At 36.3% G+C, this 18320-nt stretch overlaps 1 protein-coding gene across 1 annotated transcript in view; it reads right to left on the bottom strand.

The window, feature by feature from the left end:
• Positions 1-8084: 8084 nt before the first annotated feature.
• LOC139718686 (dynein axonemal heavy chain 3-like) overlaps positions 8085-18320 on the bottom strand; it is a 128546-nt gene continuing 118310 nt past the window's right edge. Inside the window, exons 76-83 of the mRNA XM_071630143.1 lie at positions 18026-18118; positions 12861-12959; positions 11781-11963; positions 11233-11325; positions 10022-10195; positions 9458-9568; positions 8707-8767; positions 8085-8268 (exon numbers count right to left, since the gene is read on the bottom strand). Coding sequence (XP_071486244.1) covers positions 8123-8268; positions 8707-8767; positions 9458-9568; positions 10022-10195; positions 11233-11325; positions 11781-11963; positions 12861-12959; positions 18026-18118 — 960 coding nt within the window. The 3' untranslated portion in view covers positions 8085-8122. The remainder of the gene's footprint in view (positions 8269-8706; positions 8768-9457; positions 9569-10021; positions 10196-11232; positions 11326-11780; positions 11964-12860; positions 12960-18025; positions 18119-18320) is intronic.

Below are 18320 nucleotides of genomic sequence, written 5' to 3'. Positions count from 1 at the left end.
AGGTACATGTATGTTGATATTGGGTCTTTCCATTATCCTATAATGCTGAAAGTGCTTTTGAAGCTGTAGGAAAACCCAGCATAGTCGAGTGTCCTGCACATCGCCATAGATGTGTTTGCATAGTTTGTACACATGACGTCACTACGTCTATAAAACTCAACTCATGTACAGGAAAAATATTGAAGATTCCTGTGGAATCACATATTCAGTAACCACTGTGTTGCCATGGTAACAGGAGGATTGAGTATAGTATGGGAATTGTTAATTTCACAGTACTTAAAATCATTTATGTTATTGATAAGCCCATTTCAGCTTCTATAGGGGATTGAGTGTCTCTGGTATGCTAATGACAGTAACAGTGTGCAAATGTAATCAAAGGTTACCAAGATGTAAACTTACCCCTCGGGTCTTGAGTGTTGCGATTGCTGCTGTCCTATACGTAAATGGTTTAGTGTTAAAGCACGACCCCATGCAATGAAACATTCTGCAGCAATGGAAGCATACGATGATTGCAGATACCCCGACAGCGGCTGACCAGCAACAAATTGGCTGTGAGCATTTCAGTGGTTGTCATGGCAACTACCATCATTGCAATTTGTGACATTTGTGGAGGCTATTGTAAAACAGAGTTGGAGTAACTGCTGTAAAGCAAAGTTTTGCATACGCAACTGTACCCCTGTCAGCCCCCCATAGTGTACACCGTAAGTTCCGAAATTGGCTATCAAAGAATGTCTTGTGCCCAAACTCTACCTGCTAGTTGTTTTAGATGGCTGGTGTACGACATTCAAAACATGCATTTGTCCGAACTGTTGTCAAATGTACACAGGTGTGTGCTGCTCATCCTTTGAGTAAAAAATCATGTAATAAGATTGTATATCCACTTGTATATCTGTGAATAAATTATGTACTGTATATGCAGTCAAACTTGTATGCAGTCCTGGAATTCCTGTATGCTGTGATTTAGTCATGATGTGAATTATGATGCTGTTCTATGTATCCACTATTCACACTTAAGTATAATTAATGACATTGTTTGCGGAAAGTTTACTTTGTGCACAAAATATGAATGTCTCTGCAGCTACATAGATAATCATATACTGCATGATCCAGTGCATGCTTCTTTGTTGTAAAAACTGGACACTTGAAGTTGTACCCTAAATGTGCTGGTCATTTTGTAGGTGTATTCAAACTCCAAGTTTCCAACCAGTCGTCCGTAGGGACAGAATTTTCTGGTCATTTTAGTAAGTGCAACATTTCATAACTCTGGAGTGTTAGCTTCAGAGTAGCTTGCACAATCACTCTTAGCTCCAACTCTGTGCATGTTTCTCTTTCTCCTTCTCTCTCTCATTCCAATCTCCATCAGCCCTTCCTCTTTTTCTCCACCTTCGTTTTTTTCTCTCTTCCCATGAAGATTGACTTTAAAGGACAAGTCCACCTTCATAGACCTGTGGGTAGAGTGAATGCAGCAATGTTAGTAGAACACATCGGTGAGAGTTTGTGGAAAATTGGGCAACCCGTTCAAAAGTTATGAATTTTTTGAAATTTCTGCTCAGTCACTGCTGGATGAGAAGACTACTACAACTTGCAATTTCCCATGTGTACAACGATATAAAGAAAACATATAGAAAATGTAACATATTTTCACTTTTCTTGCATAGTAAAAAAACATTTGACTTGCCTCTTTCAGAGGGGAGGGGGAATGATATTACCCTTAACATACATCAGTGACAGGTTCAGAAATGTGCACTTTTTTCAGAAAAAAACAAGGAAAAGTAGAAATTACGCGGTGCGTAACATATGTCCCCGCCGGAAGTAGCATTTTGTAACAAAATGTGCAATATAGGTAAAAAATCAAGGTCAAAGGTCAAAGAAGTCAAAGGTCAAAATTCTGTGTAGAAGTTTTGAAGCCCTCACCTTGTGCCATCACATAAAGCAAATGGAATCGAAATTGGGTTAGAAATGGCGAAGGAGTAGCATTTTGTAGCCAATGTACAATATAGGTCAAAAATCAAGGTCAAAGGTCAAAGAAGACAAAGGTCAAAATTCTGTGTAGAAGTTTTGAAGCCCTCACCTTGTGCTATCACATAAAGCAAACGGAATCGAAATCGGGTTAGAAATGGCGAAGGAGTAGCATTCTGTAGCAAAATGCACAATATAGGTCAAAAATCAAGGTCAAAGGTCAAAGAAGTCAAAGGTCAAAATTCTGTGTACAAGTTTTGAAGCCCTCAACTAGTGCCATCATATAAAGTGAACGGAATCGAAATCGGGTTAAAAATGGCGAAGGAGTAGCATTTCGTAGCAAAATGTACAATATAGGTCAAAAATCAAGGTCAAAGGTCAAAGAAGTCAAAGGTCAAAATTCTGTGTAGAAGTTTTGAAGCCCTCACCTAGTGCCATCACATAAAGCAAACGGAATCGAAATCGGGTTAGAAATGGCGAAGGAGTAGCATTTTGTAGCAAAATGTACAATATAGGTCAAAAAATCAAGGTCAAAGGTCAAAGAAGTCAAAGGTCAAAATTCTGTGTAGAAGTTTTGAAGCCCTCACCTAGTGCCATCACATAAAGCAAACGGAATCGAAATCGGGTTAGAAATGGCGAAGGAGTAGCATTTTGTAGCAAAATGTACAATATAGGTCAAAGGTCAAGGTCAAAGGTCACGACTGAAATTCTGTGTAGAAGTTTCAAAGCTCCCATGTAGTGCTATCATATAAAGCAAACAGAATCAAAATTGGCTCATAAATGACAGAGAAGTAGCAAATTGAAGATTTTGATCACACACGGACGCACACACGGACACACGGACGGACGGACGGACGGACGGACACACGGACACACACACGTACGGAGCCCGTTTCATAGTCCCCTGCTCGAACTCGTTCGGCGGGGACAAAAAAATCAAATTTTGTGAAATTCTCTTTATTATTTTCCTCATATCGTTGTACGCATATGACATCATACACTGAAGTAGTCTTCTCATCCAGCAGTGACTGCACAGATAATTTAAAGATTCATAACTTTTGAACGGATTGTCCAATTTTTCTCAAAGTCTCACTAATGTGTTCTAATAATATTGCTGCTTTCACTTAATCCACCTGTATACAATGTATGAAGGTGAACTTGTCCTTTAAGTTTAATAAAACACATATAGAAATCAACCAAATGTGCTTTTCATTCAGTAGTAGCCATCTATCTTTAATTTACAAATAAAATAGGTAATCTTTTTTTTTTTTCAGGTTGGTAGTACCATCCAATAATCACACTGTACAAATAATTTAGAGTATTTTTTTTTACCATAATCATAAATAGTAGATATACATATAGACACTCCATAAAAAAATATCTGAAATAATGAGTAACATTCACAAGGACACAACATATTCCATCGTAGGTGAACAACACACGAGCATATGGTAACAGAATAACAAAAGTTACACGATAATGTCTGTGAATAAGCACAAAACAAACACACGCAGAAACAGTTACAACTTTGCTACCACTGAACAGTAGTGAGTACTGAATGTAGAGAAAGTACAGTATGACACGATGCAGAGACACTGCAATTTAAGGAATATCTTCTAGTGTTGATCACACCCACATCTGACATATACACTGGAGTATACAGTGTAGCTTCTACTTTGCATTTGCAATCTTGTTGAATGCAAGATAATGTAGAATACACCAAAGTGACATTGTTGGGGGAAGTTTGTATGATAGTTACAATGGCTGGCAGTGACCTTTATAAAAAGGACGGACTCAATATAACCCATTTATTGTGCAGAGGATATTTGGACTTGGGTTTCCTGCATAGAGAGCTACACACATCAAATGGTGTAGTGAAAAATGAAAGATGGAAAAGAAAACTGAGAAAACACAACAAATGAAATAGAGTGTAATGTGTTCAGTGTCTATAAATGTATGTGTGCATGTGTCTGTGTGTGTGCATGTGTGTTTGTATGAATAGAATCAAATATTCCTTCAACATAAAAAGTATTTCATTTATATTACAGTCTTTCTCTCATGAGAAACAAAAGTGCATCAGAAACATTTTTCAACAAAGCCTTACAATCATTACAATTATCACAAGTATCACTGAATTTTTGGTTATTACTTTTTATCCATCCAGGTCACACATTCCATTCATGCATGTAATGGGACTCTGAAGGAGAAGCATGTTTCTCCTTTATACTATCATCAATAAATTTGCGAAATGTTAGAAATTTGTCCAATTCATGGAAGCAGCATAAATGGTGCATAGAGTTGATAAAAGGCAGCTATATACACATTGCATGATTGAGGAAAAACTAAAGCAACCAAACATTCTGCTGATATAGTATGTACAACATACAAATTTATATGTTCATAATTTATACTATATAACAAAAAAAAAATAGTAGAAATAATTTGGGCACTGTACAACTACAGATGAACATTGCCTTAAAATCTTTCTCAATCAACAAGGTGCGTGTCGAGTACACTGTATAGACAACTGGGCAAAAAATGGAATGCTAAAGAATGTACACAGACTGTCAAAATAGTAAACTTTACATCAAACTGAAAATCATTCATCTCAAGTAATTAAGAAAGGCTGCATTAAACAGAAAAATGGCACACAAGTTTTCAAGTAGATATAAGATTGTAGGAATGTTGCAGAAATGTGGTTGATATAATCAAGGGTATGTATATAAACAGCACAGTAATTGCAACAAATGTAGCTCATGCTAGATATGTGTAATGAATTATACACAGTGATTAGCACATTTAGTGGTCAAAGCATAAAATGACAGATATATAAATACAGGTAACTTGTGGCAGAAACATATCAATACTCATTTTCCCTACCCTACCACGCCCCTCCGTTTGAGAAGATGTAACCAACCACAACATATATCTGACATATATTTGGCACTACATGGTGTCTACATCTTTAAGCCAGAGCTCTGCAAAAGTCCTATGCAGTTGGCAAGAGTGGTGATAAACCTACTCACTCATTACAAGACTTTTGCAGATCTATTATCCAGTTTCACAAAGTGAAGCTAGCATTAAAGAATAGGGAACATATTGCCTTAATTTAATTTGGTGTGAGATATTTTTATGTTTTGATAAGCCTACGGCCACTTTCAAAATAGTTACTTGTACCCGGTACGTGTATTCATAAATATGAGAGACTGCTAAAAATCAATACGAGTTCATTTATCTGCCTTTCTCATGCTGTCAATCCAAATCCACAGAGTATGCAAATTCAATTTCCCCATGAAAATTGTCTGCATGTCATATGCTCCAAATTCTACAAGCAACATGAATGTGAAAAATAACCCTGTTTTCCTTGGAAATCCTTCCACACAAATGAAAGTGCAAAATGACTGAAAGCTCTATCAAAATGCATGCGATATATACCTCCCCTTTTTTCCATGCCAATGGAAAAAGAATCGACAAAGATGGTTTCTTATTGATCAAGAGGCTGAAGAAGAAAGGGTTGCTTACTCAACACATTTATCATAAGGTAAAATTAGTCCAACAAAAATGAGTTCCATATTGCGTGACTGGAATGATTCCATACTAGGCCAAACTGGTCTCACGCTTTCCAAAGAAAATAAGTAATCGTGCAAGAGGACACAGTGCCATCATTCTGTGAAAACTTTGTTCACCTAAAGACATTACTGCAAGACAGTAATCAGTATTTAATAAGTTGAAGCACACACTGATTTCTATCTAACAAAATTTATGCTCACTGGGTGATTGTTTCAATGTGCAGGTAATAAATGCATATACCCAATATCTGACAGAGATATTTCCTTGTGCAGGTTGTAAACATACAATGTATCTATACATTCAAATGAGTATTAAAGGCATGAGAACATTCAAAAAAAATTTTACCATGCTGACAGTGCACCCACTTAACCCTGATTGTGACATTAATGAGATCATAATTGATATACAGCTGAGTATTATTATTATTCAACTTTCCTTTCCCGAAACACACCTAACCTATACTTGTATCTACAAAATTATCAAAGTTGAGTATGAGTTGCCAATTCGCAGGTTTTCAAGCATGATTTTCGCCAGGAAAAATGAATGCAGCAGAATCCATGAAAATAGTAGAAAAGGGAATTAAAAAAAAATCTTGGCATGTCAAATTTACAAAAGTAGCATGATTTAGTAATCTGATGAGTTTGAAATTTACATTGGCTCACAGGATTGATTACAAAGGATTTTTTTCTCTCTCTCTGATCCAAGCAGAATTCAACAATTCACTCTGAATTGCAGACCTGTGAAATACACATGACATGATGCAATCATTATATCTCTACAACCAATACTAATCACTACAACAAAATGCACTGTCTGTTCACATATTAATTTGCCATGACTATCGAGGCAAAGTTTTGGGCGGCCCTGTTAGAATGTCTACTTGTTGGGTACACTGTCAAATTCATATCTATTCATATTAATCATACTGTACTCCTCAGTTAGAAGCTGAGAAAAATAGTTACATCCAGCATTGTTCCTGACTCATAAAATTTTCATATGATTTAAAGTATAATCACACAATATTCAACGAGGCCAGAGTTCACAAGGCAAAGTGAGAATTCAATCATTCGCAAATTTCCTTGCAATCTCCAAGCAAAGGTGCGATAATTTCTGAAAGACATAATTTTTGTTTTTATTCTTCTTTAATGATTTCTTTACTTTGCTCACATGTGAAGCTTTCATGATCAAGCAAAGGAAAGGCTTTCAATAATGTCCCACACAAGAAACATTTTACATCTAGACCTTGACAAGCATAAATTCACGAAATACAAGTTTACTGCTGATGCCTTGGCAAAACACTTTGCACAAGAACTCTAGCTAATCTGAAGCTCTACAGCTACAACATGAAGTCTGTAGTCTGATCTGCCATACATGGCATCTTAGTAGTGTCAAGGAATGGTAAATAAGGATACAAATAATACACATTACACAGGACATTAGTAAGAATTATTCATCCGAGAGTATATTTGGATAGTAGGATAATTTTACTATTGCCCGACCAAATAATGTGCATTATTTGTTTTATGGATTGGTGACATGATTTAAATTCTGCAGCAGCAATTTTTGCAAGATGCCCAGGGCCGCCAGCACCGTGCAGCTGCAAGTTCACTTAATCGCACACACAAACTATTGCAATGCAGCTGAGAGCAGACAAACAGTCGTTAGTACCGGTCATTAGTATACTAATGCCCAGTGAACTCTCAAATCTGGGCCTTCTGGCAAAAGAATAGACTGGCCATGTGATAGCTCTCAGCCACTCATTTGATTCGGATCCATGTCACCATTTTATGATTTAAAGAATTCTTTCCTCTTTCTTATGATAGATAGCAAGGTGATCTGCTTTTGTGAAAGAAAAAAAAACTGTGTTTCAATGCACTCTTCAGGAAATATGGCATTGAAATTATCCACACAAAAAAATGCAAAGAGCTAAAGATATGGCCCCAGTTGTATGAGGAAATGGTTGATCCGAAATGAAAAACACCTTCACATTACATCAATGCAATCTGTTACTACATGTATTTCAAAAGCTCTTCTAACCCAAAGCACATCATTGGTGAACACTCTTTACCTCATATCATTAGCCTCACCAAATCCCATCAGGCTTTTGAGGATTACACAACTTGATCTTTTGACCATAGAAGGAAAGCACAGCACCTCTTGGGGGCTAACTTTCTTTATGCACCCATTAAGACTCCACAGGGTACATTTTAGTAGGCTGCAATAATTCAGACACAATGAAGGGAGTATGAAACTTACGTGTCATACAGATACCTTTAGATACTAATGATATCATGCAACACACGTATCCAATACTGGCACTGAGATGAGTGGTCTACGGGGAGATTTTACATCACCCACAGATCAGGAGTTCTTTTAGTTCTGTAGTCGATAGATGGCTTGAAATTGCAGTCTAACGAATATAACCACAAACCCATTTTTGTCTGGAGTCACCCTTGGGTGTAGAGATAAGCCATGGGTGCCCGTAGATGGCAGCAACATTGAAATAACCTCATACCAGTGCTGGGTACAGTTCCCTTCTACCTCAGCAGCTCGGCTTGAAAAGAAAAAGAGGGTATGCTGCCCTCGTCTGTTTTCAGTTGTCTAGTTGACACAGCATGGCCACACCCCTGTTGATCCAGTGGTTCGGTTTCCGTGACGACGGCAACTGCATCTCCAGGACAAAGTTGGTAGAGTGGCCGGTGGTAGACAAAGTACCCCGCCTCACACTAGTCTTGTACACTGCAAAATCCAAGCAACATAGAGAGAACACTTCATGTGCGTCTCTGCTGAATGAGTCTTTCCATGAATTCCTGCCAGACATTGGCACACAATCTACACGCATGATTACCACTGGTGACTGCATGACAGCTTTTTAATTTGCATGACAGCAAAATGTAACCATGCATCATTTTGGCACCTGATACAAGTACTGCTGTGTCTCTTTTGAATTCTTGAAACTGGAAAGACAAAGCCTCTGAAGGATTGTATACAAGTTCACTTTATACACCATTACATTTTTATACACACTAGAAAAAAGAGACTATCTGATGTATTAAAATGGAAATGTAATTAACAATAGTAATCATCCATTACATGTTCAGAGATTACTGTATTTGATGTTATCACAAGGCATATTGTACTACGGGTTGTTAATACATGTACATAAATCATACTTACCTGGACATGAATATGACTGTCTGGTCTGCAAGTTGGACTTCTCTGTTGGCTTCACCCAGATCTGATGGTCAGAGGTGATGATGATGGTCAAGGAAATTGTCAGATCTCTGCGGCATAACATAAGTCAGTTTGGACATCTGAGGACAAAGCAAACTTTATTGACAACCCAGCTTAACTACAGTATTGTCATAACTGACAGCTTACAAATAAAGCACTGTGAGTATACAATCAGAATTTGATAGTAATTCGTTAATTGTTAAACAGATTTGAGTATGCATCGTTGATGTCTAATTCCAAACTATGGAACTTGTATAGGAAGAGACAGAAGCTCTTTTAAGAGTCATGACCATCACTTCTATCACTATCAACATCACAGTAATCTTTTCTTACATCATCATTCATTTTGGGACTACAAATGATAATTTGTACAATGTACATGACAATTCGTACTAACTCTTCTCATTTTTGTTTGGTGCATCTGTGTCCCAATGAATGATGACATATTCAGTGTCAAATACATCACTGCTCACGCTATATCTTCTATAGCAAGGTGATAAAGAAATTTTTCTTTAAAAATCTCTTTCTGCCCATAATTGGCAATCATTCTAATATGGTAATTACGTGTACCATTGACTACCTTCACAGACTTCGCAATAAATAAACCAGCATCACAGAAAATCCATGTGCAATCCTCTACATGTGTCACAAATAACTAAAGCCATCCACACAGAATATTTTCCAGAAAGGATACAACTGGCAACGTATCGTAGAGAATCTTGGGCAGCGATTCAGCCAGGAGGTGAGTTGGCCGATCCCATCTTGCTCCTTCGATGAACAGGCCCTTCACATACACACCATCACTCTGGAACCAGCAAATTGAGACATGTGTGAAATATCATGGATGTACAAGCCAATGCACATATGGGTGTTGGCAGGTACATATGTGTCAGTATTTTAATGCACATACACAAACATATTTATCTAAGGTTTACAAAAATTGAAAAAATATCTTCATTTCTAAACTACAAAATAACTGTGCATGAATTTAAAAAAAAAAAAAAATCAATAATCCTGGCAAAAATTAATGGACCCACATGTATAAACTATGAAAGTTTGCCCACAGCAAATTCGTGCTATCGGAAGGCTTGGTGTGATGAATGTTATCTACTGTCCTAATCAGCTCATACACCAAATCAACCTTTTCCAAACAGTGTGAGCCAATCATCACAGTTCCCAACATCATAAACAAACAAACAGTGGGAAATGAAGAGTTCTGGGATATTACTGGCGATATCAAGAATTGATCTCTACCCACCGGCTTGGACGCCATGTTGGTCTCCTTCTTCATGACTTCAAAGTCTAGTACCAGCTGGTCGATGGGGATCTTGTAGCGGCGGGCAAAGTTCTGCATGGTTCCCGTCAGGAAGGAGTGAGTGAAGTAGAACCCTGACAACCAGAAAACTGTTGGCACTCCATCTCTGATCCACTCCTAAAATTTAAAAAAAAAGCATGTTTAATATTCATTAAAATCAGCATCTCTTTTCACGTGTGCAGTATCATAACCATCATTTCTCTTTAAATATTATGAAAGCCTTAGAAATAAGTTAAGTAACCTTTGTTGTGTGGCAATATTAAAGGGAACTTGCTATTAAACTGTTGAAAGACTAGTCCCACGTATACTCGGGCAGGAGTCTGTGGAAAATGAGTGTTATAGCAAACTCTGATAGTCCTCAATGGAATAAAACGTATTCATTACTATTATTGTTATTATTATTATTATTATTATTATCATCATTATTATTATTGTTATTATTATTGTTATTATTATTATTATTATTCTTATTACTATTATTATTCTTATTCTTATTATTATTATTGTTATTATTATTATTATTATTATTATTATTGTTATTATTATTATTAGTAGTAGTAGTAGTAGTAGTAGTAGTATTAGTATTATTAGTATTATTATTATTATTATTATTATTATTATTATTATTATTATTATTATTATTATTACTACTACTACTACTACTACTACTACTACTACTACTACTACTACTACTACTACTACTACTACTATTACTATTATTTAAATGCGCTTTTCCCACAAGGCCCACAGCGAATATGAATATGTGCTTGATGGGAAGATCGATTCAAATGGAAAACTTTAATTCCTATGATAGCAATGTGAGCAAAACTAAACATGCATAACATTCAGGGTCATATTGAATGAATGGATGCCTTGCAATTATAATATGACTGTGATACTGGTAAGTGGTAGCTCTCACTTTGTTGATTCATATCACATATGACAAGATAGGCTAGTCAAATAGAAGTCATCTAATACACACCCAATGTAAAAAGTCCAGACACACACATTCTAAATGAAAAGTAGCTGATCATAACAAAACATACAATTAAAATTTCCAGCCAAAGATGATCACTGTCAATCAGAAGGCACAAAATTTTCTCTAAACATGTAATATCTCAAACAAACTGAGACCTTATCTGAAATAATCTCACCTTGAAGAACTGGAGTCTGGCCAGGAGGTCGGTGATGTAGCTACCAAGAGGTTTCAGGGATGGGTACGACTTGGCTGCCCACATTCCGGGAACCTAGAAATAAAAACCAATAATGAGTAAAAAAATACCACTAAATCTACTCAGGACAGCTGCTTCTGTGAGAGCACTGTCACCAGCCCTGCCCTTGTATTAGTGTCAAAACATTCCCAGGGACCCAAATAGACACCTTGGTCAAGGGAGACCTGGTGAATTCATATACATCTTGTCTGAGCATTCATGCATGTGAGAGGATTTGAGCCCTGGATATCGTGTTAACAAGCTCAGAAACCTTCAACCACTGCACCACAGTGCTCACTAAGAGTCACATACTGTGTGAATATGTTCTGTTAATGTCTAAAGTGCCCACATCCAAATTGCTGTTTCTTTTATCAAACCACATAACTTAATCATCACTTCATCAAATGGTGCATACATTCTGACAGCAACTGTCAATTAACAGTTGGAGTTGACCCATTGCTATGGCTACAACTGCATCTCCTTGTCCTCACCTTGCCGACCATCATGCTGTCGAAGACGTCCTCCAGCTCGGCCGACATGACGACCAGACCCTTCATGGCCTTGCGAATGTCCTGCAGACTGACCCGGACCACCTCAATCAGGCGGTTGAAACGGATGAGCTCCTGCACCAGCACTGTGTTCATGGATTCCTCGTAGCTCACAGGGTACTTGGCCTGTGTACATGTGTGACAAGGAGAAAAATGTTCATTGGCAGAAAATGTCACATGAGGGAGACATTTATTCTAGAAAACAAGGAAATCATATCTATATAAAATCCAGTCGGGATGTATCCATCTTTCTACTGCAGACTGTATTCTACCGCAGTCAGAAAAATTCACTGACGTAACGACTAACTGTTCCCCATTTTACTTCTCAAAGGGCATTTTTGGACTTCCTATGCAGAAAAGATAGTATCAGAATTATAGTTGGCTATTGCTGTCACCTTGAATTTGCACATCAATCATGCTGTCAACAAAGAGGACATGAGAAACAAAAGGAAGGAAAAAAAAATGTATCACATTGAGAGAGTGTATTCATTTTCACTGGCCTACAATATTTTGCAACTGAAGGTTACCTGGTAGTTACAACATGCTTGAGTTGAGACAAGCAACATGAAAACTGGAACAATTGAAGGTTTAAAGGCATAATTTACCATTTGCAGATGAAACAAAAACCCAGCATTATTGCTTTAAAATAGTTCTAAAATGTGAGTTACGGATAGAAACAACCACAGTAAAAAATTGAATCGGTAAAATTGATGTTAAGTATTGTTAAATATACAAAATGTGAACAATAGTTATAATAAAAATGCTTCCAGACTAAACCGTCTACAGTTACGGTTTAATGAGAAAAATATAGATATCTCCATATATTGTCGGCTTTATCATGAAATTTTGTATGATAGGATATTTTGTGGTACAACAGACCTACACATATGCATTGAATGTCATATATCTTGAAAAATTTTTAAAACCACTGTTCCCAAAGGTAAACAGGACCTTTAATAGTATGACACTTGAACTGTGACATGTTTGAGTTGTGACGAGAAAGATGAAAACCCAACAACCTACCTGCACCTCTTCCAGGTTGTAATTTGGTGGAATCTTGGACAGGATGTCCGAGGCGAGGTCCTCGATTACTTGCTGGGAAGATTTACCTCCTCCCGCAGCCTGAAGATACAAAGACATTTTAGTGAAATCTGATTCCTGTACAGATTTCTGAGGGCAATGGCATAATGTAACACTGCAGTGATTTCATATTTGAGTTCATTAAAGCATAGAATACTGGAGTGTGAGATATTGAAGGATTTTTATAAGTTCAATTTGAACAATTTTTACTGGTGATCAATGACTGCTACTGTCTTTCTTTTTGATGGGCAAAGTATGAACGACAAGTAAACATGACTGAAGTACCGACTTACCTTTCCACATACCTGCGTAAGAATGCCTCTGTACCATTATGTATAACAGCTAAGAGAACTTTTCCTTGAAGACTATAAAAAAATGGCTACCTTCCATGCAAAAGGTCAAGCTAAATCATATCCTTTTTAGTGATATTCAATTTTTATTTCCTTTCTTAAAGGAAGTGGACTGTGGGAAATTACCATGCCTCAAAAGCAAGAGTATGATCAGGGTAGTATCACAGGAATAACATTTATGGACTGCCTGAAAAACTGTGCAAGGGAAACTATAAATAAATCATACAAAAAAAAAAAAAAGAATGTTGCATCAAAGTAGCTAGATTTATGCCATACACCTTTTAACATGTTTAAGATGACACGAAAATGTGACATACAAGTGTACATGAATATTGTATACATACGACTATTAAGCAAACACATAATATGTGAGCATTTATGACATTAAGGACAATATCTCACCCACATCCTGGGCATGGAATAGCATGAAACTACACAGATGATGCAATACAGTCAATCTACAATGTAAGTCACTTATATGTAATTTACACTGTTAGCAAAATGTGATGAAATAACACCTTACTGCATACATGCTGTACATTTTGAAGCTGATGAAACTTTGTTGATGTGAACATGACTCAACGATGGCTCCATTGTCAACCATCACACATTCAATACAACAATTATCTTTGGTAGCAGACACAAATCAATGGTCTACACTTCTATATAATACAGTGGTGAACACAATACATTATTGTGAGGTTACTACATGTACAATGTACTACATGCACTACACACCATGTACAATGCAGATGACATATGTCTAATTTCTAATCTAAACTAAACTAATCTAATCTAATCTAATCTAATCTAATCAATTATACATGCATACTAATCAGTTAAAATTTCTGACACATACATTGTAGATCGGAATGAGATATTCATGTCAAAACAAAAAAAAAGGAAAAAAAATGTATGGCACCTGCACAGTCACTGTTTGATATCTCAACACTCTAAAAGCGATTAATTGACAGTAGCCAAGGATTCAGGTCTGTGTTTCAAATGACTGTCGACTCAGTAATCCAGTCCTTTTGATCTTCATAGCATCAACATGCAGTTTACATGTGTGCATATAATGTATATGCGAGTATTGTCTCAAGCAATCAAATCTCTTCTTTGCTGTAAATCTGTTATATTGGGATGCTTTGCGGTCAAGCACAGATATCAGTCACTATTTTCTATGTTTCTATTCCACAAGAGTGCTACGCTTTTGAATAAAAAGTAAGGGAATTTAGAATAAAAGTTCTGATGCTCTTTACTCTGATTATAAAATGTTTAGAATCTGTGAAGTCTCAAAATATGAATCAATCCATCATGTACACTGCAGATCCGTATGACAAAAGTTCTGTGCTAAGGAGCCAATTCAAATGTTATATGTGCTATTCATAAGACAAATATTGATATCAAATATAGTGCTTATTATATTTTGGATCAAAAATTTGTCTTCCATTGATTGGTTAAAAGAGCTTCAAGTGATTATAGGTATTTTGAACTATTTTAGAGTGTTGGTGTGTTTGACACTCCATGAAGTACTATTTGCAAAATGACGTCACTTTTATGACGACATTTTGCAAATAGTATATACTATTTGCAAAATGATGTCACAATCACCCTTCTTTACAATCAAGTGTACGTGGTCCGTCCACGTCCGGTCCCGAATTCTAGTGTTCAGGTTTGCAGCGGCCATACGAGCGCTTGCATACATGCCTCGCACTGTTGCGTATTGCAGGCGCTGCGCTGCCGCCGCAGTGCGGCTAAGCCTAACTGCGACCAACCCCAACACGCAGTGTTGCAGTGTAACTGTGTACACGGAGCGTCCCGGGGTTAGGCTAAGCCTATAATGATTTTCACTTTTTATTCAAATTTTTGATCCAAAATATAAAACAAATATACTTTGCCTAGCTTCGAGTTTCATGTTAAAACTATGGGCCTCGGTGACTCCAAACTAGTACTATTCACTTCGGGGCTGCGTCCCTCAGTGAATAGTACTAGTTTGGAGTCACCTCTGCCCATAGTTTTAACAAGAAACTCTCAAGGCCAAGTATATTTGTATAATATATTTAGTGTGGTTAGAAAAGGTAGAACTTTTTAAGATTACGTAGAATGTGCTACTAAAGACAAGTACATGCAGACTATGGAAAGGGAGGAATATGTGTGTGTGTATATATATAATGCATATTTCTGAAATATACTGAATGATGCTTTATAACTGGGTATGGCATGAAAACAGCTTAGCTAAAATATACTGGTCATATACATGTATGATGAAAGATGAGATAAAGATGACAAACATCAGATAGATGTCCCATCGTCAAGACATGGAATTACATGACCGTACATGGTGTAACTCACTCTTTTTTTGGATTGCTGCTTTCCCATTCGCTGAATAGGAACCTGTATTATGAGCACGACTTCTTGCATTGATGTTTCTAACAACACTTTAATACTAGCTCATGCTGGCATATCTAACATCACAAAGGTTACATACGCAATGATTTATATCGAAACATCACATTGTGTGTAACATTGTAATAGAGTGATTTTTTTCCCATGCATCAAATTCATTATTGGTGTTTGCTTAAGACTGCACTTTGTTTTAAAATTTTAGATACATTATCAAAAATTGTGTCAAGGATTTTTCACTCAGCCCATAAGCAGAAACTTAACAACACCAAAAATAATTTCAATAGGTAGGCCTATGGTCATCAACACTCAAAGCTAGTGCATAATGGAAAAGCATGTGTCACCTGGCATGTATGAGATGACACAAATAATTTTTATCGATCACTACGAATACATTGTATGTCACTGGTTTTTCAGTTTATAAAACTGAAATGTCAACATAAGGCACTTCTGTTCCATTTTTCTACACTTTTACACAAGCACTTTGCGTAATTCAACAACAATACTTGATCTGATCTATGTACATGTATAAAAGCACATATAGGCCTTGTAGTCTTGCTACTTAAAGAACTTCAGCAATATTTAACTCATTTCTTTTTCCAGCTGGTTTATTGCATAATCATTTGATGAACCATTCCTAATGCCACCTATTTTGTCGTGCTTGAATTTACTGTTTCACTAAACTGTGCGATTTTGCAATGAATGAATATTTGGAGGACACATAACTGATTTTGGATGCTTTGTTATTTCTTCTAATTTGCTGCATCCTAATTTGCATGACAGACATATACAAATTACCATGAAATATTCTGGAATATTCTGACTTTTTATTCAAAGGATCATATGTGGAAAGGCAGCATACTACTGTTGAAATGGTGCACATGATAACTCATTTTCTTTCCTACTAAGATTGTGTATCAAGCTATTTTCATATGCAGTACGATCATTTTTTTCTATTAAAAGCAGAGGGTTTCATACAAGGTGCAGAATTGCATCATCTGGCAGATAGTAAAAAACTGTGCAAGGAATAAAGCACACTAGAAATAAAACCTTTTTTCTTCTGTTATGTTACAAAGCAAAATTAAATTACCAAATCACTGCAAACAAATCATCATGCTAAAATGTTACAATTCTGGTAGCTTATTTGAGGTTTAAAAAATATGGGTTCATGTCTGGCATATATTTTTACGTCGAGAGATTTTGACAGATGAAAACTGGTAAAAAGATGTTGAATGTGAAATATGCATCTCACATTCTTTTACATCATATAATTTAGTACTTAATTTCAAATAAGCCACCATTCTTGGAAAGGAGTTAAGAATTAAAGGGTGCAATAAGCAGGCAGTAAGTGTAGTTGAAGGTTGCAGCATTCTCAGTCAGTAAAGTGAGAGAAAATCAGTAAATTGTAGAGATATACCTCTCCCGACTGAAGTCATATATAATATGAAGCAAAGCAAACAGAAAAATATTTGTTTGGAATTAACACCTCTGACAGCATTTCTCCAAGTAACAAAAATTTCCATGTTAGAATTTAAAAAAAGACAACAAATGCATGTACTGCTACATCATTATCCGAAAGTACAAGACAACAGCCCATGATGCAAGCTTTTGTCTTCAAAGATGTGTCCAATTCCTATTTAACAGTATGTTTATGATATGAGGAGTGCATGAACATGCCTGAGTATTTTGCTATTGTTTATTTTTCTTTTCATGATTGCAAATTGAAAATGGCAAGAAACAGAAGATGTACTACTTTTTCTTCAGATAACACAGTATGATCATTTCGACAGTATTATTTAGAGGGTCAAAAACCACACATTTTGGGCTAAAACTGCAGCTGAAAAAAGTAAAATAAGGCCAAAAACTTTCCTGGATATTTCAGCTGCTTCAATCTCATGGATCTGATTGAAATATTAGCTACTCAAGTTAATATCATTTCAATTCCATTGCTTGCCAAACAGTAAGATTTCAACAACTTTCATAGCTGAAATTTCACTTCAATCACCATATTCATGGCAATATTACAATGTACTTCATTCACCATATTCAGTCCGATATTCATCATGAACATCACATTATGACATTGACACGAACATGGGAAATAAGGAATTAGCATTTCATTACTTGACACAAATAAAGAAGTGATTAAATATATTTGTAGTTAATTCAAAATTGAATAAAGACAGTGGATATTTCAGAAGCATGTTGGACTAATAGAAAATGCCTCATCTTTACAATGACTGTATTCAATTCAGGTGGCAGAAATTCAACTAATCAATAACACTCAGTCAGCAATGCATTATGGGTAATACAAGGAGGTTGGAGGCGTGTTAGCGCACTGAGAGGATGGCTTACCTGACGTGGCAGGGTGAGTAAGATGCCATCAAACAGCTGCTGTGTCTCCTTCTGGTCCTTGGTGATGTCAGCATTCTCATGGAGACCAAATACCTGGATGAAGGAGGGAGAAAACAATTGCCTCTTTATTGGTTCTCTACCTTTTCTACTACTAAATAATGATATATTAATCATTTACAAGGCTTTGGAGGGCATTGAAATTATATGGGAACCAATAATATCATGTTACTGAAAGAAAATCTTCAAAAGCTTCAAACATGATATTTGATTAACTCCATTCGCAATTTTGTAGAGT

This window comes from Diadema antillarum, unplaced genomic scaffold (genome assembly GCF_040938485.1).
Source record: "Diadema antillarum isolate AM-2024a unplaced genomic scaffold, OU_Dant_1.0 scf00000098, whole genome shotgun sequence".
Classification (NCBI taxonomy): Eukaryota; Metazoa; Echinodermata; class Echinoidea; order Diadematoida; family Diadematidae; genus Diadema; species Diadema antillarum.
Note: the sequence above shows the minus strand (reverse complement) of the source record. Positions and strands in the feature narration are given on the sequence as shown.